At 46.8% G+C, this 20,813-nt stretch overlaps 13 protein-coding genes across 13 annotated transcripts; 6 read left to right on the forward strand and 7 right to left on the reverse strand.

Annotated features, from left to right (window-relative positions):
* Positions 1-39: 39 nt before the first annotated feature.
* Positions 40-625, forward strand: N7483_006191 (Aminoglycoside phosphotransferase; the record flags this gene model as incomplete). Its single annotated transcript, XM_057089628.1, has 2 exons — positions 40-305; positions 406-625. 2 exons carry the CDS (start codon positions 40-42, stop codon positions 623-625), a joined length of 486 nt encoding a protein of 161 aa, XP_056949457.1.
* A 12-nt stretch (positions 626-637) lies between these two features.
* On the forward strand, positions 638-1,642 carry N7483_006192 (Aminoglycoside phosphotransferase; the record flags this gene model as incomplete). Its single annotated transcript, XM_057089629.1, has 2 exons — positions 638-833; positions 936-1,642. The coding sequence occupies 2 exons, from the start codon at positions 638-640 to the stop codon at positions 1,640-1,642; spliced, it is 903 nt and encodes a 300-aa protein (XP_056949458.1).
* Positions 1,643-2,036: 394 nt separating this feature from the next.
* On the reverse strand, positions 2,037-2,468 carry N7483_006193 (uncharacterized protein; the record flags this gene model as incomplete). Its single annotated transcript, XM_057089630.1, has 2 exons — positions 2,037-2,386; positions 2,453-2,468. The coding sequence occupies 2 exons, from the start codon at positions 2,466-2,468 to the stop codon at positions 2,037-2,039; spliced, it is 366 nt and encodes a 121-aa protein (XP_056949459.1).
* A 364-nt stretch (positions 2,469-2,832) lies between these two features.
* Positions 2,833-3,965, reverse strand: N7483_006194 (Hsp70 family protein; the record flags this gene model as incomplete). The annotated part of the gene is made up of 5 exons (XM_057089631.1): positions 2,833-2,844; positions 2,908-3,010; positions 3,142-3,337; positions 3,415-3,464; positions 3,562-3,965. The coding sequence occupies 5 exons, from the start codon at positions 3,963-3,965 to the stop codon at positions 2,833-2,835; spliced, it is 765 nt and encodes a 254-aa protein (XP_056949460.1).
* A 69-nt stretch (positions 3,966-4,034) lies between these two features.
* On the reverse strand, positions 4,035-4,397 carry N7483_006195 (uncharacterized protein; the record flags this gene model as incomplete). Its single annotated transcript, XM_057089632.1, has 2 exons — positions 4,035-4,179; positions 4,258-4,397. The coding sequence occupies 2 exons, from the start codon at positions 4,395-4,397 to the stop codon at positions 4,035-4,037; spliced, it is 285 nt and encodes a 94-aa protein (XP_056949461.1).
* Positions 4,398-5,073: 676 nt separating this feature from the next.
* On the forward strand, positions 5,074-6,522 carry N7483_006196 (uncharacterized protein; the record flags this gene model as incomplete). The annotated part of the gene is made up of 3 exons (XM_057089633.1): positions 5,074-5,560; positions 5,594-5,856; positions 5,968-6,522. The coding sequence occupies 3 exons, from the start codon at positions 5,074-5,076 to the stop codon at positions 6,520-6,522; spliced, it is 1,305 nt and encodes a 434-aa protein (XP_056949462.1).
* A 1,159-nt stretch (positions 6,523-7,681) lies between these two features.
* N7483_006197 (uncharacterized protein) lies at positions 7,682-8,537 on the reverse strand (the record flags this gene model as incomplete). Its single annotated transcript, XM_057089634.1, has 3 exons — positions 7,682-8,020; positions 8,077-8,353; positions 8,428-8,537. Coding segments are annotated over 3 exons (726 nt in total), but the record flags the coding sequence as incomplete, so codon positions are not given.
* Positions 8,538-8,576: 39 nt separating this feature from the next.
* N7483_006198 (uncharacterized protein) lies at positions 8,577-9,250 on the forward strand (the record flags this gene model as incomplete). Its single annotated transcript, XM_057089635.1, has 2 exons — positions 8,577-8,745; positions 8,823-9,250. 2 exons carry the CDS (start codon positions 8,577-8,579, stop codon positions 9,248-9,250), a joined length of 597 nt encoding a protein of 198 aa, XP_056949464.1.
* A 269-nt stretch (positions 9,251-9,519) lies between these two features.
* N7483_006199 (uncharacterized protein) lies at positions 9,520-10,026 on the reverse strand (the record flags this gene model as incomplete). The annotated part of the gene is made up of 1 exon (XM_057089636.1): positions 9,520-10,026. The coding sequence occupies one exon, from the start codon at positions 10,024-10,026 to the stop codon at positions 9,520-9,522; it is 507 nt and encodes a 168-aa protein (XP_056949465.1).
* A 2,065-nt stretch (positions 10,027-12,091) lies between these two features.
* On the reverse strand, positions 12,092-12,546 carry N7483_006200 (uncharacterized protein; the record flags this gene model as incomplete). The annotated part of the gene is made up of 2 exons (XM_057089637.1): positions 12,092-12,465; positions 12,525-12,546. 2 exons carry the CDS (start codon positions 12,544-12,546, stop codon positions 12,092-12,094), a joined length of 396 nt encoding a protein of 131 aa, XP_056949466.1.
* An 828-nt stretch (positions 12,547-13,374) lies between these two features.
* On the reverse strand, positions 13,375-13,646 carry N7483_006201 (uncharacterized protein; the record flags this gene model as incomplete). The annotated part of the gene is made up of 2 exons (XM_057089638.1): positions 13,375-13,502; positions 13,559-13,646. 2 exons carry the CDS (start codon positions 13,644-13,646, stop codon positions 13,375-13,377), a joined length of 216 nt encoding a protein of 71 aa, XP_056949467.1.
* A 275-nt stretch (positions 13,647-13,921) lies between these two features.
* On the forward strand, positions 13,922-16,786 carry N7483_006202 (ankyrin repeat domain-containing protein; the record flags this gene model as incomplete). Its single annotated transcript, XM_057089639.1, has 1 exon — positions 13,922-16,786. The coding sequence occupies one exon, from the start codon at positions 13,922-13,924 to the stop codon at positions 16,784-16,786; it is 2,865 nt and encodes a 954-aa protein (XP_056949468.1).
* Positions 16,787-17,540: 754 nt separating this feature from the next.
* On the forward strand, positions 17,541-20,024 carry N7483_006203 (uncharacterized protein; the record flags this gene model as incomplete). Its single annotated transcript, XM_057089640.1, has 7 exons — positions 17,541-17,687; positions 17,749-17,861; positions 17,927-18,763; positions 18,818-18,904; positions 18,961-19,256; positions 19,310-19,766; positions 19,832-20,024. The coding sequence occupies 7 exons, from the start codon at positions 17,541-17,543 to the stop codon at positions 20,022-20,024; spliced, it is 2,130 nt and encodes a 709-aa protein (XP_056949469.1).
* Between the last annotated feature and the right edge of the window lie 789 nt (positions 20,025-20,813).

The raw sequence follows: 20,813 nt of genomic DNA on the forward strand, positions 1-20,813 counted from the left end.
AGTATAAGGGAGAGTCCACATCAATCTAAAGATATTATTATGCCCAAAAGCACCCCAAAGAGTATCTTCCGCCATGGCACATTCAACACTGAGGCTCTGTGTGCCTTGGCAACCAAATATCGCAATGGTGTACCTTGCTCCTGCGATCTCGCCCAACACCCGATGAATGGCAGTTTCAACTGGGCAATAACTGTTCACTTTGAAGACAGTATTGAATGGATCATGCGATCACCAAGATCCGGTTATGATCAATTTTCCAATGAAATAAGTGGGCGACTTCTTTCAAGTGAGGCTGCAACTCTGAAGTACCTCAAAAAATCTACAGATATCCCGATCCCAGAAGTTTAATAATATCAGTTAGATCGTTCAGCTTTCGTGTCTGAGTGGTTTTCTTACCTCAAATAGTGCTTCTTCCGATAATCCAATCGGCGTTCCTTATATCTTGATGAGCAAGGCGCAAGGGATGTCACTTCAGGAATTCTGGAAAATCAACCCTTCCATGGACGGTCTAACCTTAACAAAGAAAGCAAAAGTCATGTCGCAGCTTGATGAAATCACATGGAAACTGGCACAGGTTCGGTTTGACCGCATCGGCTCACTTTTTGAAGGCGATAGCGAGGCTTAGCTAGGAGAATGTATGTCTCGTGGGCATATTCTTCATGACTGCCCCTCCCTGGAGGAACTTCCTCGTGGACCTTTCAAGACAGAGTCAGAGTTCTATGATAGTCTCCTCACTGCCATGAAATATCATGCGGAGTCTCTTCCTATGACACCTCACTGCTTCATTGCTCCTGTACCTTCTCGTGAATATCATGAAAGTGACGCTGCTCTCAGTGAGGCCAACACTCTTTGGAACGGCTTTGTGGCGATAGGAGACAAGATTGATTCTGCAGAGAACTGACTCGACTATATTGTGGTGGTGGATGCTGTGAAAGACCTTATTACCCGTCGCGAATCTCTGAACCCAGAACTGCTTTCATCAAACTCGTTTCCCCTTTATCACCCTGATTTGAGCGCTAACAATATTTTTGTTGACGACGATTTCAACATTAAATCCATCATCGATAGGCCATTCTGTTCGTCGGTCCCACTTTCAGTGCTATTATCCCCTCCTGGACTTCCCCAGTCCCGGTATAAACTACCTGAGGAGCTTCATCGGGCCTTTAAAGAGGGCTACAAAGATGCATGTCGCGCAGATTCACCTAAAGGACACCATTCTCTCGCTTCTGATGCAGTTGCAATTCTTGAGGATACCGAGTTCACATGGTCTCTCATCCGACTTCTTACTTTTGATTCACTCCATGATTTCCGTCTGTTTCGCACCCTGTGGGATGAGGTTCACCGCCATGACGATGATATTGAGAATTCCAGTATTGAGCAAAGACTCCGACCTCACTATATGCAATTATATGAGGAGATACAGGCAGACGACAGACCTATCTCCGAGGTTCGCAAACGGGAGAAAGATGACTTTTCGAATGCCACGGATTTTGCCGTGGCGCGATATCTCACAGTCGTGTCAAATTGGGGGTCTATCGGTTTCCAAATTCGAAGTTGTTCCTGGCAGATAGAAAATTGTGGCAATGGGTTACAAAAGCTAAACAGGAGTGGGATTTCCAAGGTTATTAACTTTCAAGGTTGAAGTTACGATGGAAGACTAGTATGTCTATCTAGTAGTAGTAGTAGTAGTAGTAGTAGTAGTAGTAGTAGTAGTAGTAGTAGTAGTAGTAGTAGTAGTACATAGTAGAACTACATAGTCATATGTATAGAGTGCTAGTATTGACTACTATAAATACGTCCTGCCAGTGGCTATATAGATGGTATCTACATACTACTAATGGCTCGGATCATTCATGTTGTTTGAAAATGTTCTCATCACCTACATAGGTCATGGCATACTAACAGTAGTCATCCTCAAATTCTGCAGGCTGTGTTGATGAGATGACGCAAGCTGCTATACTACTCAAGTGCTAGTACATCCCCGAAGTAATTGAGCTCAACGGTCGCATAGGTAGCTTGAGTTTGGAGTGGTTTCACTAGTCTAACTTGATAGATACAGTTTGGGATCCGACCTTCTGCCCCTGTACGTAAATTGAAAGCTCCGTGGAGGCGCCTGACGGGACTATCTGAATAGTGTAGTTGAACTGCTTGTACTTCCGACCATCTTTGCCTTTGTGGTCTTCAAGATCATCATATCCCAGGTGCTTGAGGTTGAAATCAAGAGTGGAGTGCAGTTTCACATTTTCGGTCGTGTATCTTTTAGGCGGGGGCTCATGTTCGCTCTGGTGGAGTTCCACAGTGAAGGAATGTTGTGAAAAATCCTCTTTCTCGTTATAAGCCGCGTAGAAGTCATTCCGAAGAGGAGAGTCTCTTTCGACCTCCTCCCCTGATAGAGAATTCTAGGATGAAATGTTCTGAACAAGATATAGTATACAGGCAGGGTGGCACCTACCTTCCGGATACACCATTCCATCTGATTATTGGCCTTATGGCGGCCTTCAACTTCACAAAAATACTTATCCGTCTCGCAGTGCACCCCTTTTTTGAAAAGGTGACTTGTCCTGACACCTGAGACACATTCTGGAGATAGTGGAAAGAACACGAGGAGCATTCTGTACGGGGACGGCGATTGGAGCGTCCATCAGTCCCTTGAGAATAGCGCCACGACAAATAGCGGTATGACTTTGAATCCACTTTTAGATAATTTTATTGCATGAACATGGATGAACGAAAAAAGAAGGCATACCTCTGGTCGGGGGTTGACCGACAAATTTCGACTCAATGAATGAGATATTTTTTTCTCAAGGCACTCACGGATATAGGGGCTGGAACCTAGGCCTCCGACTAGAATGATACCCTTAATCCATGTTAGAACTATGCGGACAATGGCGCGATGACCTTACATACCTTCACACTGAACCCTTTGCTCTCGGACTTCTTGAATTGACTGTCAACTAGTTTGAGAAGACCAGGAACAGACCTGGCGTCAAAGGTTTTCTGAATGTCGGCGCTTGGATTTTGGTCAGTTAAAAGTAAGCAGCTAATACCTAGAGGATGGATAATACCAGCCTAGAGAAGTGGATATATCCTCCTTTGATATGGGGCTCGCGGGATGTGTCTTCTAGCTCTGCGCCCGATAACGGACCTCGCAAAATTGACAATGGCCAATATTGCTGCTGTTCTTTTAGACAAAGCTTTGGCTTGATATAAGACTCCCATTCCTCTGTTAGAATGGTTCTGATATTTGCAATGCTGAAGCTAGACCACTTGCGGCCGATGCCACTTTTGCATTGTACGATGAAATCTTCGTCGATGAAGATTCCACCACAGACGCTGCCTATAGGCTATTAGCATTTCGAAGCTTGCACGCCTCATTTTAGTTGTCACAATGAGCACAGAGTACCAGTAACTCACCGTTACCCTCGACAGCCTCGTGCAAACTGCGAGGCTCAGTGCTTTCAACTCTGTATGTGATTACATCCTTATCATCCCACCGGGGTAATCAGCTGAGGCCATACAACGCAGATTTGTCAAGAGATTGAGTGCCACTTACGACAGTACCCACCCCCAGCGTCACAGATCAGAAACACATTACCCCGTTCAACTTCCATGGAGTTGTCAACTGACCGGTCCAGCAGCGCTGCCAATCCCGCTGCCTCAGGCTCAGGTGCAAAGGTCAGGGTGGTCTCTCCAGCAGCGCGATGATTGAGAATCCCTGCTTTTATTGCAGCTTTTTTCATGGCATTTCGCGCATAGTCCTTCCAGATAGCAGGGACGGTGATAAATACATGGAATTGAAGAGCCTCAATCAGGTAATTAGGGTGAGTCTTGAGAATCATGGTCATGGTATGCTTCCAAAGCGCACCGAGGTAGTCTGCAATGCAATCCTCGGGTGTCTTTCCAGATTCTCGCAACATTCGCCTGGCCTGGATAATTTGCCGTGATTCTTGAAGTTCCTGCGACATGTCATCGTCTCGTAACAAAAGAAGATTGAACCATTGTAGACCTTCATCCGTGGTAGGGATTTGACAGCATCAAGGAGGAACTTCAGGCCCATACTCGTAGTACAGTTGAGTAGGCACTTTCACTTGTTCTTTGTTGGTCTCCGGCCATTTAGTGATGATATTGATATTGTCCTCTTCAAATCCAGCCACCGTTGCCCATGAGACACCTGAAAACCTATCTCCAGCACATTTCCTCAGCATTCAAAATTCCACATGAAGTTTCTAACGTTCGATCTGATGCGTCGAGACTCACATGGTTCCGAAATCAATACCGATAATCAAGCAATTATGCAAGCTCGCCTGCCTCTCCTTATTAAACCAGCCTGTGAACCGTTTCCTATAGGCTTTGGGTACATTGGAGGATTTCCTCAAGAAACCGCCCTCGTTAGGCATCTTGGTATATTATCCAGCGGGGGTTGCAAGTAGGGTTACGATCGTAAGGAAATCCACGGGAGGAACCTTGCCAAGGTGGAACGGTTACCCTGCTGAAAAGGTGTTCATAGTTTACCGCTCTAGTATTTGAACACCTGCTACCATCATGCACCTCAAATAATCACTCCAGTTCTTGTGAACGGATCCTGCACGCCACAGAATTGCGCAGCGGTTAAACCCGCTAATGTATAAGCACATATAGCATTTAACTTCCCTTAGGCGCGCTGCCTACAGGGTACTTGCATGAACCAATGACCTTGGAAAAAAAGACGCCTCATTTTAGTTTGCCTCATTTCCCACAGGATTGCCCTTTCAGCTAAGGCAGAATGCAATCCTATTTCTTGGGGGCGTCGCCACGTCACTCAGCTGAGAGTCGCTCGTGTTGGCTGTGGCATGCCAATTACAACCCAAACCCGCTCGGTATGCAAGCTGCTCGTGCTATCACACATAGCTGTTATAGTAAGGTATCCCATGAGCATGCGCAAGACTGTTCAATGTTAGGTTAGAGACCATCCACGCTGATACACGGCCATTCCTCAGAATCGAATTGCGCAATAGCTATCTGCTCCGTCCGAGTCTGTGACTAGCCCAGCACGAAATACCGTACGCAGCCTTTTTGGCAGGAAATACACACTTCATGGAGCAAGAACCCAAAGCTGCTCATCCGAGTCCTGCCCCAAATGCAGAGATAGCCGTTCCGGTTACTGATACGAGCGATCCTGCCCTTGAGCTTAGAGCCAGCATGCCCCACGGCGCAGCTCTATCGCCAATATATTGTATCCCACAGAGGGTACAACAGACCCCACCAGCCACTATACAGGAACATGCGAAAGAATCTCAGAAGGTCACTTCAAATTCTTCCAATACTTCGGATCATGTGGACCACTGGTATCGAAAATACCTTCAAAAGGAGAAGGAGCTGGCGGACCAGCATGCGATAAATGATCAGCTCCCGGCTGAAAACTATGACCTCAATGAAGAAACAACCTCATGGCGGGAAACAAGTTCCAGGACCGAAAAGTCCTTGCAAATCAAGCGACGAGAATATCATGACGCAGGTATTCTATTGGAAAAGAGGCAACAAGATGTTGATAAATTGCGCGGTCTACTGCAGGAGGCTAATAGTGAGAGAGCGAGGGCAATAGACCACCAGTAAGTTCGGCGTCAGCTAGAGGATAAGGCTCTTGTCGACCAAACCATGTGCCTCCGGGTGGATATCAGAAACTTTTCCTTGCAATACGGTGAAATCGACGAAAATGCGCCCCTGATTCCTTCCGACACATACTCGCTACTCAAAGAATATATTGAAGTGCCTGAACGCATCTTGCAATTCTATCTAGCGTCTATCTCGGCTCGTCCCCCCCCTAGTCCGTGCTTTAATATGGGCCTTCATATACAGGCGGGTGCTTCGTCGATTCAGGTGGGCGCCTCCAGAGGTTGGAAAATCAATGCTAGTTCTCCGTGAATTGATAGGTATTTTGCACAGCATGCTGGTTAAACATGATTTTCAAAGCTAACGATTCAATTAGAGCCACCGGAAGGATATTTGGCGAACCCAGACGCACGAGTAGAAAAGGGGCGGATAACATGGAGGGCCAAGACCATCGACCTGCTGCTTGAGACAATGGATAGAAATCAAGTTGAAAATTCTGCGAACAACGAAGTATTTGTTAGACAGGAGGCACGCATTCTCGCTGGACTGCTGGAACCTGTTGTCTGCCGGAGCATGGAGACCATTCTTGAGCCTTTGTGGAGGCTTCTGAACAACAGTTTGGCTCTCCATCGAGTATTGGACCAGCAGGTGGCGATGTGGTGTTGGTGCTTCCCCAGCGAGGTGCCCTGCAAGTTTGATCGAGCAATGCATGCATCTGTCACCCAGTCCCAGAAGGGGCAAATCGATGAAATACAGCTAGTCATTTCACCTGCTCTCATGAAACGAGGCAAATCTTCTGGAGATGGGTTTCTTGTGAATGAGGTACACGTCAAAATGGAGGTGGAGCTTGAGCTTTCTCGCCCGGCTAGCAGTAGCTCTCGTTCTGGTTGGAATCCACTCAATCATCTTGGTCGTTTCCGGTCCAAACCATAGGTACCTATGTAAAGTGTGTCTCATATGTATTTGGTTCCCCGCAAAGATCAAGCCTTGGGAGAAAATACTATTGGTACTTTCAGAAATTTCTCCATCTTTTCTTGCTGTCTGCCTTCACTCTTCCTGTCTTCGAAGGTTGCGACTAAAGTCCAACTAGGATTGAACTTGTGGACCCGTAGACTCGGACCAGTCAGTTCAGTGCTGTTTAGCTTATGCTACATGCATGATATGTAATGCAATGGGGCATGCTCTACGTATTGTAAAGCCACTCAGCAGTAAGACCAATCAATTACCTGCGGTAAATGCGGCCATTTTATTCAGTACGGGGTACTCTCGTACACTCACATGTGGTGTCAAACATTTGAATAAAGGGGCTTAGCTCAGAGACCGCCTTTTATTCTGCCACTTGTTTCCTGCCCCTTGTTTCTCAAGAAATTCATTATCATCTATCCGAATCAAGGCATCCAAGAGAATCCAGTATTGAGAAAAATGATCAAACGAAACGATAGGGACATAGCCTCACTTCTTCACTCGTTATTATTTGACTAGTTCGCACATTCAGTGCTAGCCTATATAGGCAGACGGGATCAAAGTTCTCCGCCTGGGTGTACAGGGGGTAAACAGGGATGCGGATCCTTGTACTCCTACACGAATCCTTTGCGAACATACAAGACCCTCTGGTTAGTGCCCACGGAGCGTCTCACTATGCCGCCTCATATTTGGTCCCAAATTAAGGCTAGTACGATGCGGCTCGGACCTCCACATTTACACATGCATACTGTCTACGCATCCCACACCACATGCGTCTTCATCTCGGGAGGGGTAAAAGCTGGACAGATTGGTGACGCCTCACCAATCTGCCAGTTTTAATTCGTATTCCTAGGGAATATCGCCTGTATTTGCCTCGCCAATACGGTCATTTATTAATTTGTATTTGCTTCCTAGCTGGAATTATGTCTTGAAAGCAGATAACAGTTGTTTTGACATGCCGAACCCAAGCTGCGAGACCAAGAAAGACAGATTTCTTGAACTAGTCTCTTTCTCAAAGTGGAAACACTGGGAAAATTCTCTCACGGCAGGGGGAACGCTGTAAACTTGAAGTACCGGTGGACATTTTGCAAGAACCATACACTTGAAAACAAGTCGATCGAAGCAGAGTTTATTCATATTCTGTGTTGACATCGTGAGATACCTGCTTCCGACCATCAATGTAGAATGTGAACTCCATTGAAGCACCTGGGGAACCATCTCTAAGTCGTAATTCAGTATCTTGCTGGTTTTTCGTCCGTCTGGACTCCTGAAGGGTTTCAGATTGGAAACCTTGACGTTCGGGGGTAAACTTGAGACCACATAAGGGTTTGACAGTATCATCTACTCGACGAGGAGGCTTGCTGTTGGCACACTGGACCATGCTATGAGTTAAGCTACCTTTGAAATTCGCTTTCAAATGACGTATCCACGAATGCCGCACCGGGTGGATTTTGGATACGTTGTCTCCCTATGATAGGCGTTAGCTAACAACAATTTCAGTCGCCGAAGGGGATTCTTCAGTACCTTTCGGATATACCATGTAACTCGATTGTGAACCACATATTGACATGTATCAGAATCCCAGGCGTAATCTGGGTCAGATTCATCATGTTCTGTGGGGTCGAATACAGAGTAATGCACTGTTCCAAGACTGTATCGAGCAATAGTGGATGTCACAGTAATTGGGAGTGGAATATTGAGAGTTTTCAATCTCATAAAGTCATCATCATCATCCTCTGCACCCATGCGTTGGTCTTCCGCAAATCCTTTGTGGACTGCCCCACGGCAGATTGCAGTTCTTCTGTATTATGTGAGTAAGTTCAACGGTCAAGCTTGCAATCCATCGATGAATATTTAGTTGCTTTTTTTACTTACGGTTTCATTCCGACAGATTGAATCACGGTAATCCCGGCCTTTGTATGCTGAGCTTTTAAATGGCTATAGAGGTAAGGACTTGACCCCAGTCCACCAACGAGAATGATTCCCTAACAAAACGGTTCTTCATCAGTTGCACAAAACCCACTATGCGAAGCGACGTGGTGATCAGAGACTACCTTTATACTTCTGAATGGCAGCCGAGGGTTATTGAGGCATTTCTTTGGAAGGTTATGGTTGGTCACATATTCGACAAATTCTGGTGGGCGGATATCAATCCCCGGGCCATGAGCGAGATCTATGATGACTTGGAAAGAAGTGAGACCCAGATTGTCTGCTTTCTATGAAGTTGGTAGAGAGGGCACTGACTGTATGTTGAGCTATAAGATTCCAAGGAACTGCGGCTGAGATCCAGACTTTCCAGATGTGGTCTGCCACTACTACCAAGATGATCCGCGATTCGCAAAAACACGGAGATGGTCCTTCTATCCGGAGGCATGCGAGGGATTTGGAGAATGTCATGTGGAAAATTTATGAATCAATTGCCGATTACAGCATCTCGACAAAGGCAAGTCTGACCAAAGACATCTACGAGATTCTAGATGCGGTGATCGCTCTGGACAAGGAGCTCAGTCAGCCGCTAGCACGGTTTGAGTGGGACTTCCCCAGCCCGGAATGGGAGTTCGATCCAAGCTGGATGCATCTCGGTGCGGGGGAGACTACTACTGAAGGTGCCGTCAGCATTGTGCTTTTTCCGGGGATCACGAAGCGTGGACAAGCTGGGAATTCTGACCAATGCGACTTTTTGGTAGACATCAAGTAGTCGTGTGCTGCCCCAGTCATGATGCCACATGAAGAGCCTGAGTCTGGCAGATCTCACGAATCTATCCGTGAACGGATTGTCAGCAAGTTTATATCCCGCAGATAGCCTCATTCAATGTTCGTATGTAGCCTGGACCATGAATCTCAAGTGCTATAATACTGAGCAATAAATGACCATTTTGTAGGGCAAAAAACAACTAAAAGTCAAGGCTATGGATATAGAGACCATACATCCAACCTTGGAAGTTCTCATTCTAGTGTGGACGGTTTTTACCGGATACAGAACGTCTTTTCCAAAAGCCCATGATGGTCCAACACACTTCCGTCCATACAGCCATCAAGAAAGCACTCTCCTACAAAAGTGACACTGTCTCCGGACTCGATATTCCGCAGTAAAACGGGGACATCACAACCAAATAGCACACAAATCAGGTCGCCCTTCATAGCTTTCTCCGATACCATGCCAATGCGACCGCCGTGACTGACCATGAGTCGCATCGATAATCTCACAACCGTGTCAAAAAATCGACCGAAGAATGTATCATGATAATACTCGTCTTGATTAGGGGCGGGACTTGTGGAGTCGCGCTGGGTCTCAGCTTGATCTTGACCCAGGCTATCGCGCAAGATTCTCTCGAGGCTGCGGCCATGGATTTGAAGCGATCTCGTCCACTCGAACCATTCCTGCAGCTCTTTGGCAGTGGAGCTGGATGAACTGGCTGGTGATTCCATCATAAGCTGCGCTAATAGATGAACGAAGTCTTGGAAAAACTCCATGGCGGGCATGGCATATCGCAAGAATCGATCATTCCGGTCCAACACCATACTCCTGCACACACTTTCAAGAATTTCTGTTGAGGAGTAGGTGGAGTCGGGAGAAGCTGCTAATTGCTTGGAGCTCCATTCGGAGCTTTGAAACCAAGTCGAAATGCCTATTTCCGGCTAAACCATCCACCACATCAACAATCACTCCACGAGCGTGGAGATTCGAACCTTCAAAACTGTATACAGCTGTTCTGTTCTTGGATGCTGAGTAGCTAAGAGAGCGATCGAAATCAAGTGCATGAGGTGTTCGTAAGTTCCCTATATGTGACCTGCAGCTTTGGCTGACCATGAGGGGAACTACATGAGGAGTTTTCCTTTGCCAGTGTGGCACCCAGGATGGCCGCAAGGAGCCGGGTGGCGAGCTGTAAATCGAAGCGAAGCATATAATGTCCAGCGACTTGTAGTGGGCTATAAAGGCTTGGGCGAAACGGAGATAGATCTCTTGGCTGGGGAGAAAGTAATTGACTTCCATAAGAGATGCATCGGTCGCAAGGGCCAGTAGGCCATAGAGCCGGTCTCGATCATCAGTTGCATCCATAGTACTCAAGTAGCCGGCCAATGCTGAAAGGGACAGGCTTATGTTTCCCCCAGACTTTCCAGCATTGTACAGGCCCCACACCCTCCTTCGATTGAGTCCATTGGTGAATCCAGCGGTCTCTTTGATACGAATCGTACTGCATCTGTTGGCAATCGATATAGCACGGGCAACGGCGACTCTGCCGACGCTTCCCGTGCCGCACCAGAAGGAAATACTTCGGGGGAGGACAAATTCCTGTACAGTCCAAATCCGAGACCACCATCTCCGAGCAAGGAAACTCTCCAGTGCTTTCCATTGTTTGTAATACTCTTCTATCTCCAACGTCGAGCGAATGTCATCAACGGTATGTTTCCGTCGGGAGAATTTATCCAGAGTTTTGATGAAGCCAATCGCAAGAGTGCTGTCGTTTGACTCCTCCCAAGCCAAACGATCACCCGTTCAGCCTCGCGATAGATTCGCTGTAAATGCTTCACCTGGTTACCCCTCTCTTGCAGGTTATCTTGGTCGATGCAGATGGAATCGATCCACCACCATCCGCCATCGTACATCATCCCCTTGGATCTCAAGGCTTCCAAGAAGGTGTACAGTGAATCTAAGACGGGGAACACTTGGTTTTCGATCTGAATACTCCAATTCCTTGCGAGACCCGATTCATCACAAGCCCATGCATACGAGATTGAACGATATTGAGGGAGCGGCTCGTCAATTGAGAAGGGCTCGAGAACGACTTGAATGGATGTACTGGCCTCATCCTGAACAAATTTCAATAGCCTCAGCTGGTTGGGCTGGATAGGCTTATATGAGTAAAAATTTCGTATAGTCATGATATGTGATAAAGACTATGAGAACTTGAGGTGCAGTAGCAAGTAAATGATATTTGAGGTAGGCTCCTAATCCTCCGATATGATGTATGAGATTTTGAAGGTGGGGGGGGCGGGGTATGGAATGTTTTACAAGGTAATGATCAGGCTGTGCTCTTCTGCACAGCCCCCGCAAAACGCATCAAGAGGGTGGGATACACTGTGCACTGCCCAGGTGGAGGCTCAGCCACGACTACTAGGTACTAGGTACACCAACAAGTCACAAGTCTGACACCAGTCTGGAAAATTTTTCAAGGCCCGGAATTGCAATTTCTCAAAACCATGAAGCAAGTGAGACTGTAGAATGAATTGACTATGTAAATATTGTACACAAGCCGTTTCGTGCATGATGGATATCACCGGAAGCACATCAGATCACTTTCCCCTGGCCTACAGATTACTACATAGTACAAACTTCTGTTTTCTTAACATTCTTCACATTCTTGAACAGTTCATATTCTGGAGACATGGCAGTACGCACAGAGCGCGTTTTGCTCCATTTAATAGTATTACGACGAGAACTCCCATCCTAGTCATCAACAACTCAATCAAGTGAACCTCCATACCAGGGGTCATAGACTTTGGTGCCGCTTAATATCTTTTATTGGTATAACGCTGATCACGATACTGCACAGGTAGTATCATCCGGTTGCGGGAGAGGCTTCTCTCTGGACGAGCCAACTGGCTTTCTTCGTATTCCAGGGCCAGGGTGCGCAACATCGGGTGAACCGCCTTTCAGACCGAGCTTGTTACCGGCGTCGTGAATGTTTGACATCAGATTTCCAGTTCTGAACCTCATGGGGTCATGCTCTTGGCCTCGGAGGCCTTGAAGGTGCTGATGAGCAGGGCTTTTAGGAGCGGTGTGGATTGGAAACTGGCGCCTGTCGATATGATTTGCTTCAAACTTATCTTCACTAAACTTTCCGGTCCCGCCTTGTTTATTTGAAACATCCAAGTTACCCTTGCCTGCAGAGGGATCATCACCATTGCTACCTGCAGCGCGGCCTGTCACCAATTAATAGGTAGCTAGCTGAGATGAGAACTAGACTTACTCCAGACTCCATTGATGGACATTTCTACTGCTCTCCAATGATGCTGGGCAGCTCTCCTGATTGATATGAGACACTTTTGCTGCCTATCGATGCTCATGGTTGGTAGTGGATCGAGATCCTGTGAGCTCGTAACGTTCGCCCTCTGTCTCATGTGCTGCAATTCAGTAGCCTGTTCTTCTGATATTCCTCCACGTGGGTCGCTGCAAAGGAGTTCGCTTAAAAGAATTAGTCAATGGAAAGTCCACCTCGGCCTCTCATAGCAACTTACGTGACGTGTAACAGTAGCAAAGTGTTGATTCCCTCCATGTATTTGTATACTTGGCTTTTCAGCACATCCAAACGTGGAATAACCGAGTCCATCAACGTGTCTTCCAATTGCGCAACAGCTCGTCTAGAATCAAAGGACCCCCAGCTATTCTCCAACCTGCTCATATATGGTATAGTTTCACTCTGAAAGTAGTAAAGGGGCTGCAAGACCACTTGGATCAAGAGATTGAGTTCTTGATGGTGTGTGAAGTACCCACTCTCGGGCGAACAGGCGATAATGCTCTCGAGCATTGATTGAAGACTGGAGCAGAATACCTTATCTGATTTCCACTTTGGTGTTTCATTTCTACTATTTTTCTGACAGACTTGTAAAGCTCTGGCCACCGTGGCGAGAGTGATGCGAGTGGGCTCGAGAATTAAAATGTCCATATTGAGAAGACCAACTGACAAGCAGTCATAAATTTGGCTGAACTGAGTTAAGACAACTGATTCTAGGATTGAATGGTTTCGAACTGGTCCTGATCTGATTTTCAGGTTTTTAGTTTCTTGATCTTGGAAACTTCCAAGGTTGGAAGATACGTCTTTAGGCCTCCCACCTGGGCAGTGAAGCTGCCGGTGCCCGGGCCTCTTGAGAACTGCTCCGCGCCACAAGGCTCCTGCCAGCACCCGGGCTAGCTTGGCGGGCTTGTTGAATCTTCAGCTTGAATCTCACTATGGATAAATACTCGAGATAGCATGCGGCTGAGTATTTGAGATTGACCACTCACGTCGAGACAGGTGGTAGACAGGTGTCACCGTGTGACACGTAATCGTGCCGGTGGCTGTACCAGGGTGACCATTTTTGTAAAGGCACATGGCGCATGAGCCTCCCGATCCTGCATGATTGATACCAACAGCCTCACCTGGGTGATGGTGTGTTGTCTTTGGCTCAAAACGCGCGCAGTTTCAAGCCCGCACCTGGCATAAGCACTTGCAGTAGATCCTTCGTGCAAGACAGTTCGCACCAGTGGACTACCTATGGATATTCCTGGAACGTATATGTATATACCCAGTAGAATTACCAGGGTTGTCATCCCCCTTTTTCAATTTCAAACCTCCCCAGAAACTCATTGTAAGGTTGATACTGCAAGATGGATCATGATAGGACCCCTCCGTTATCTACTATTACTGAACCGGCATCCATCCACAGAGTCTTCAACCATCATAGACAATATCCTCAGCTTCCAAAAGGATATGATGACTGGGAGAAGCAAAAAGAGCAATACTGCCCAAGAAGTCTCCTACGGCTTTTAAACGTTGAGGGGCTCAAAGGAAAAAACACAAGCCAGCACCAGTTCGGTTATGTCTTCTGTCATCGTGGCCTCTATGAACGTGCGCTAGGGATCATCGACAATTCGGCGGCCGCAATTGACAATGGAACAAAGCAGAGATTTTTTCTGCACGAGGTGGACGCATTCATCTGGGAAAGGCTAGATAAGGCATTCGTGGGCCATGACAAGATTCCACGACGTGTCACAGCTAAAGAGGACACATGGACCTCTTACTCGCTCCAGGAAATTCTCGACACATCCCTTGTCACGAGAGGAGTGAATACAGAGACGAACAAACCGGATTTTGCGAGCTCATACCTAGCAACCGATCAGAAGGTGATGGGTCTTTTGGCTACACTCTGGAACCAAATACTCGAGCCTGATGGCTGCACACTGCAGATCGACCTGAGGGATGAGGACTTCGCCAAAGCAATATCCTATTACACTTTCCATATTTCCAAACCGGATATTCCACGCAAATATCCTACGAGTCGAGAGGGGACTTTGCTATGGAGTGTTTTCCAGTCAACAATTCTGAAAGGCACTACTATGGGCTTCCCATATTACGATGATCTTTACCAAGCAATCAGGGCCCACTCTAGGAAAGCATATGGGGCAAGTGTCTTTGAAACGAAGCACCTAAGCTCGTGTCCGCCTTTGATCATAGTATTCTATCCCAAGACGCTGAAAACCCTTGCAGAAGAAACAACATCAGCGAGCTCGAGATATCCCAGACAGAGCTTTGAACCTCTTTACAATACCTTCATGAAGCAAGTTATGTCCTTTGTGAAGGTTGGGGATGGCAATCACTTTATACTTGAGATCGTTCACAGCGGCCTTGGACTGGGTTACGATAAGAAGACAGGAAAGGCAATAAACCCTCTGGATGGAACACCACTGAAGGACAAGGAAGTTATCTACGAGAGCTGCATCGACCGAGCCATGATTGATGTCAGTTTGGAACTGAGAAGGAAATACCCGCGTCTCTTGTTCTCATCTTGTACACGATTACCCGACGTCATCACACCCAACGGAAAGTACAAGGCGAGTTACGACACATCACGTTTGGTGAGGCTAGAGGATGGCGAGGCTGGACTTTCAACCAAGCTGCGAGCTATGCCTGGAGGGCTGTACCCGCAGTCTCACCTCGTTGTTGCCGATGACCCAGCAGCGGAAATTGCCGCGCGCACATGGATCGACCAGAGCTCTGGTTTGGATCGACGCGACTTACTCAGGTATCCTTACAACAGATGGCTTGCTGGGGCCGATAAATCCGTTTTCGCTGCTATGAACCAGCTTAATAATACCGACTTTCTGCCAAATACATTCGGGTATCCCACGCCCGTAGAGTCCACATCGGATACCGTGGACGCCGGCGATGATAGTCCAATAGACTACGGCGAAAGAGTCAGATCGTGGTTGGATCCGCTGAATGCGGTCAATTCAACGGACTTCGATGGCGAGTCTCAAAGAAGCGGAATCAACTATAGCGGGGAGGAAGCTGGATATGATCATTATAGCAGTTCTTTGGGCGACAGCCTCCACTTTTCCGAAAGTCAATTTTGGGAAGACTACCAGGAACGTACCACCAGTTATGTCAAGAAAGAGCGTGTGATTATTCCGGTAGCAGGCAGGACTTTCACATTCATGAGCGAAGCCGAAGCGAAACGTGCAGTGACCGGTTCAGCAACATACAAAGCAGCCGAAAATGACAATGTGGAGGTCCTCGTGAAACTTCTTTCCAATGGTGCCAACATAAACGATGTAACAGGACTTTATAGTACTCCGCTAGCAGTGGCATGTGCAAAAGGCCATGAGAGGTCTGTGAAATTGCTTTTGGAACCGGGGGCCGACATTCACAAATCAGGACCGTTCGGCTCGCCGCTGGAAATTGCATCTCAAATGGGCCATGTCAACATTGTCAAATTTTTATTTGCGGCGTCCGGAAGAAGAAATACGCATATCAAGCCTTTTGGGAAAGTATCCACCAGCACTGCGCTTCAAAAGGCGGCTAGAAACGGACACGATGATGTTGTCAAGCTACTGCTGGATAAAGGAGCCGATGTCAACTTTACCGCGGAAATGGGGGATTTTACGGCTCTGCGTCTCGCAATTTTAGGGCGCCATAGTACTGTTATCAGTCTACTTCTAGAGAATGGGGCCGACGTCAACTTCCAGACCAACATCTTTGGAAGTATGTTATACTTGCCATGTTTAACCGGCGATGTGACCACGGCCAAGCTACTGCTGGAAAGGGGAGTCAAGATTGACTTCCCAATCACAGGGGAATATAATCCCCAAATCGTCTCGCTCCTCGTGGAAGCCGGCGTAGATGTACCCTTGAATCAACCGAGGTTATATCCAAGGGAAGATGATCCGGCGCGGCAAGGGGTAGAGAGGACATTGAAGTCCCGAAAGAAATTGAAGCAAATGTGGACACGGCATTACGAGAACCCTGTTTCTCAACAACCGATTGTTCCATATGGAACAGACTGCGGTTGTCTCATATGCTTCATTGACAAAAAGGTCCAGTCAGAGATGGGCGAGAATCCGGTTCGCAATCTCCCATTCTCCCCTTGGACTACCCGAAGCCCCTCGAGGAGGAAGAATCAGGTAAGCAAAGACCAGGGGACAAGAGAGAGAACGAACGAATCGTATGGGGAGCGGAGAGGAGGGAGACGATAGGATTAAACAAGAGATGCCAGTGAGAACAACAAATGCCGCACACAGACCTCAGAGGGATTGACTAAGGCGGATGAAACACCTGGGTCGTGGAGAATTGGGTGAAGAATATGAGGACTCCGAGTCAGGCTTGACACATGTGCATATTCCAATGTTCAACTTGAAGTTGTTCCAAGTTATCATAATAGTACAGAATGTCATTATTATTATCACCGTAACGGTATCTGCGTTAGCATTCAAGTTTTCTTCTGCCCAGGTGTAATCACAAAACCTTCAATCTGCCACTGCCACTGGCACCACTGGCACTGCATTCCAAGGTTACTAGGTACTAGTAGTAGGTACATATGTATTCGGTAGCACTGGTAGTATGTATGGATGGATGTGGCACTATATATCTGGACCTTGCACATGAGTAGGTACTCCCTGAAGCGCTTCCAAGGTTGCTAGTAGTAGTAACCTCCACTGGCAAGGCTTGAAATGAACAATGGACCATTCATCCAAACAAGTTTCTTCACTTTATCTGACTTTTAATTATAGAATTAATCCAATAAATACCAGTATTTCTATTAATTTCTACATCAGTAGAGCCTCACCAAGTGTCGGATTTCTGTTACCCGAAATAAAGCGATGATTCATCCGCTATCGCTTCCCATTGGCAGCTCAACATCATTTATTGCCCCACTTCCAAAGGAAAAAAACGGAGCGCATCTTTTCGCGAATCGCGATATCGAATCCCGACGCGCTGCGCGCAGGATGCATGATGAGCAAGCGCTCATTCGAGGATTCAAGGGATGGGTTATCCGATCATAATGGTCTGCCCATCCAAGATCTACTCTCCCCTGATGAACAGGAAGCTGCCGCCACCGGCAATTCAAAAAAGCCCCGGAACTTCATCGCCACGGTGGTATGTACCTTGCGACCGGGAGTCCATACATGAAATTGAGACCGGGACTAATTTTTCAAAGGCGTGTGAGACCTGTCGGTTGAAGAAAACAAGATGTGACGAATCAAGGCCGAAATGTGGACTTTGCAAGTCCCTGGGTCTAGATTGTGTCTACAATGAGCGAAAATCATCAAAGTGGGTTGGAACTTGAAATTCAAGAACTCGAATTGGAAATCGCAACTCCAGCTAACCTCATCTAGACGAGACCAATCACTCACAATGATTATGAGTACATTGCATCGACTAGAGACTAAGTTGGAGAGCATTCCAAAGTCTGTAGTCAATGATCTTCAGTCTCTCCGAGGCCAGATGCGTCAGGTCTCGGGAAATGGGCTAGAATCGCATCAGTCGCCCGCGTTTGTGAGCAATAGTCGCCGCATTACGGCTATGTCATCTTCTTTTACCCCTGCTCGGGAGGAAGATGAATTCGATTGGGAAGATAGAGAGCCTGCTCCAGATCAAAATGGTCGGATCTCTATCTCATTCAGTCAGCACGGAGTCATCCTCTGGCCTGGTGCGCGCCAAGTTCTTCCCGATCAGCTACTGGGGGCCTATGAATTGCTGGGTAAGAACTACGTCGTTGAATTAGAATCTTCACGGCGACCATTGCCAATGTTTACAACGCCATATCCTGTGCATGCGGGGAGCCAATGGCTCGAGACCGTACCTTTTTCCATGGTCAAAGGCCTGGCAGATGCATTCTTTAGTGTCTTCAATCCCTTTACACCAGTTATGGACAAGAGCTTTTTCTTCTCGTTTACCGTTGGTACGGCCCTCGAAACAGGATTCGGGTATACGATGGAGAGTTGCGTTGTTCTATGTGTCATGGCCCTGGGTTGTTTGGCGGTTCTTGCCCATCAAGAAGGTAACTACCCTTTACCGGGAACCCAAAGTCATCGATTTGAGCCTCCCGAATGGATGAATGTGGTTATTGAAGAGCAGCCTGGTCTGCGCTTTTTCAACGAAGCCCGTCGACGTATTGGATTCATGATGTGCGACAATGACCTCCAAAGTTGTCAATTCTACCTCCTTTCATCGTATGTATACCTTTTCACTAGGCTTTTGTACAAAGCAATGCTGATTCTCCGCAGTGTATACTATGGCCAAATCCTACGTCCCATGGACTCTTGGGCAATGATTCACCGGGCCGCAACTTGTTGCTTGTCTATGTTAACCAAGTGAGTCAAGTTGCTGCTCCTTTTTCTATCTACGATTTCCTCTAACAATACGTCAGTCACAATGTCAATTTTGATGAGTGGGAAGGCGATATGAAATCCCGGGTCTACTGGAACTGTCTCATGAACGAGACCATTCTTGTTCAAGAGCTTCATCTCCCACCAAGTGGTCTCTCGAGATTGGAAGAGCAGGTTCCGATCCCAAAATTCATTGGCTTCGAGACGAATGGCTACGGCTCCAACCGTTATCCCTTATCTAACGTGGTCGATGATTCATTCTTCCAATACCACTTTCTCGCCCAGGTCGCGCATCGAATTATCCTCACCCGAATCAGGCATTCTCTCTATTTCTATTGTAAGTTCATGTGATCCATTTTCAGAAACTGGCATTGGTTAAAAATATGAAAGCCGACTCCGGAAATATCCCTCTCCCCGCTGTCAACACCGAGCTCCGCCATCAACTTGAGCAATGGCGTACCAACCTCCCCCCTACCATTCAATTCACCGACCATGCTCTCCATCCTTCGCATCCTACACCTGGGGATCACTCTATGCATCATCCGTCTCCTGGAACACCTGCCTCACCACACCCAATCTCCTCGCCACGACCCATGGATCCTAATCGACCACTGTCCCCCGCAGTGGCGATAACAGATGCTATGCTTCGCGGACGATATATGATTGCGCAATTCCATATCGGCCGCCCATATCTTTACAAGGCTCTCCGCATTCCGAACAAATTAACCGATGATGATATTGAGCAGATTAAGAGTGGATTGCGAAATGCTATGGATTGGCCTATTACGCAAGGTATCTTCCGAAAGATGACGAGCTGCATTCCGATTAAGTTTGCCTTTTGCTCTCAGTAAGTTATCCTGAAATCCCCATTCTCATTACCTTTACTCGAATGGTGTTATTAACAGTGTTTAGATTCTTCGGTCAGATCCTACTATTCTATTGCATCGCACACTCACCTAGTGCTCGCGTGCGTGATACACTCCCCTTGGGCTGGGAACGATGGAACGATGAGATGATGCGCTTTTTGGAGGACTGCGCAAGGCAAAGTCCGGCTGTTGCGCAGGATTTGGAGCTTCTACAGTCTCTGTGGCCTCAGCATGAATGAGATGGGCAAGGTTATCTATGAGTTTGGCGAATATTATATCCCTGGTTTTTGCTTTGGGTGGACTTTGTTCTACATGTTGGCGTTGGTTCTATTTTTTTCTTGCTACGGCTGTTTCAAATGTTTCGAATGTTTATATGTGATGAGGACGATGACATCAATCAATATTAATCCTGTTATACGGTGCTGCTAGGTGATTTTAGGTATACCATGTCACTGGTAGTCAACTATGATATCATAGTCAATTAGTCCTACTAGTTAGAGTACCAGTAATGCTAGTTAATCGAGCACCCCGGAATCAATAGGTACTCCGTAGTAAGACAGAAGCCCAGGAAACATTCCAAGGTTGACTGCCATGTGTTTGCAATGATGTTCTGGTTGCCCACCTGGACAGAGTATCCATGGGTATAAGCTGCTAGTGCCTTCTAGCATATGGTAAATCCCCACGAGGAGGGTCCACCAGTCAGAAAAAAAACTAGGAAAGGGGCAAGATCCATAAAAGAATCTCAAAGAATCTCCAAGCTCTGAAAAATCCAAATAAACAAAGAAAAGACACCCTGACCTCGAGAGTTCCTTTGTTCATTACATAGCCTGAATTGATATCCTAGTAATCCCTGCAATATCAATAAGACGGCAGTGCATAACCACACGATCACTATATCATTATTACTGTACTTTTTATTTAAATTATAGTTTCAATTCTATAAGAATTCCCGTGTGTAAAAAAACCCTAATGCGTCTCGCGACCCAAGAGAGAAAAAAAAAGAAAAGAAAAAAAAAACTCCTCTAATG

This window comes from Penicillium malachiteum, assembly GCF_028827825.1.
Source record: "Penicillium malachiteum strain IBT 17515 chromosome Unknown utg000002l:1.0-8849297.0:1.0-8852440.0, whole genome shotgun sequence".
Taxonomy (NCBI): Eukaryota; Fungi; Ascomycota; class Eurotiomycetes; order Eurotiales; family Aspergillaceae; genus Penicillium; species Penicillium malachiteum.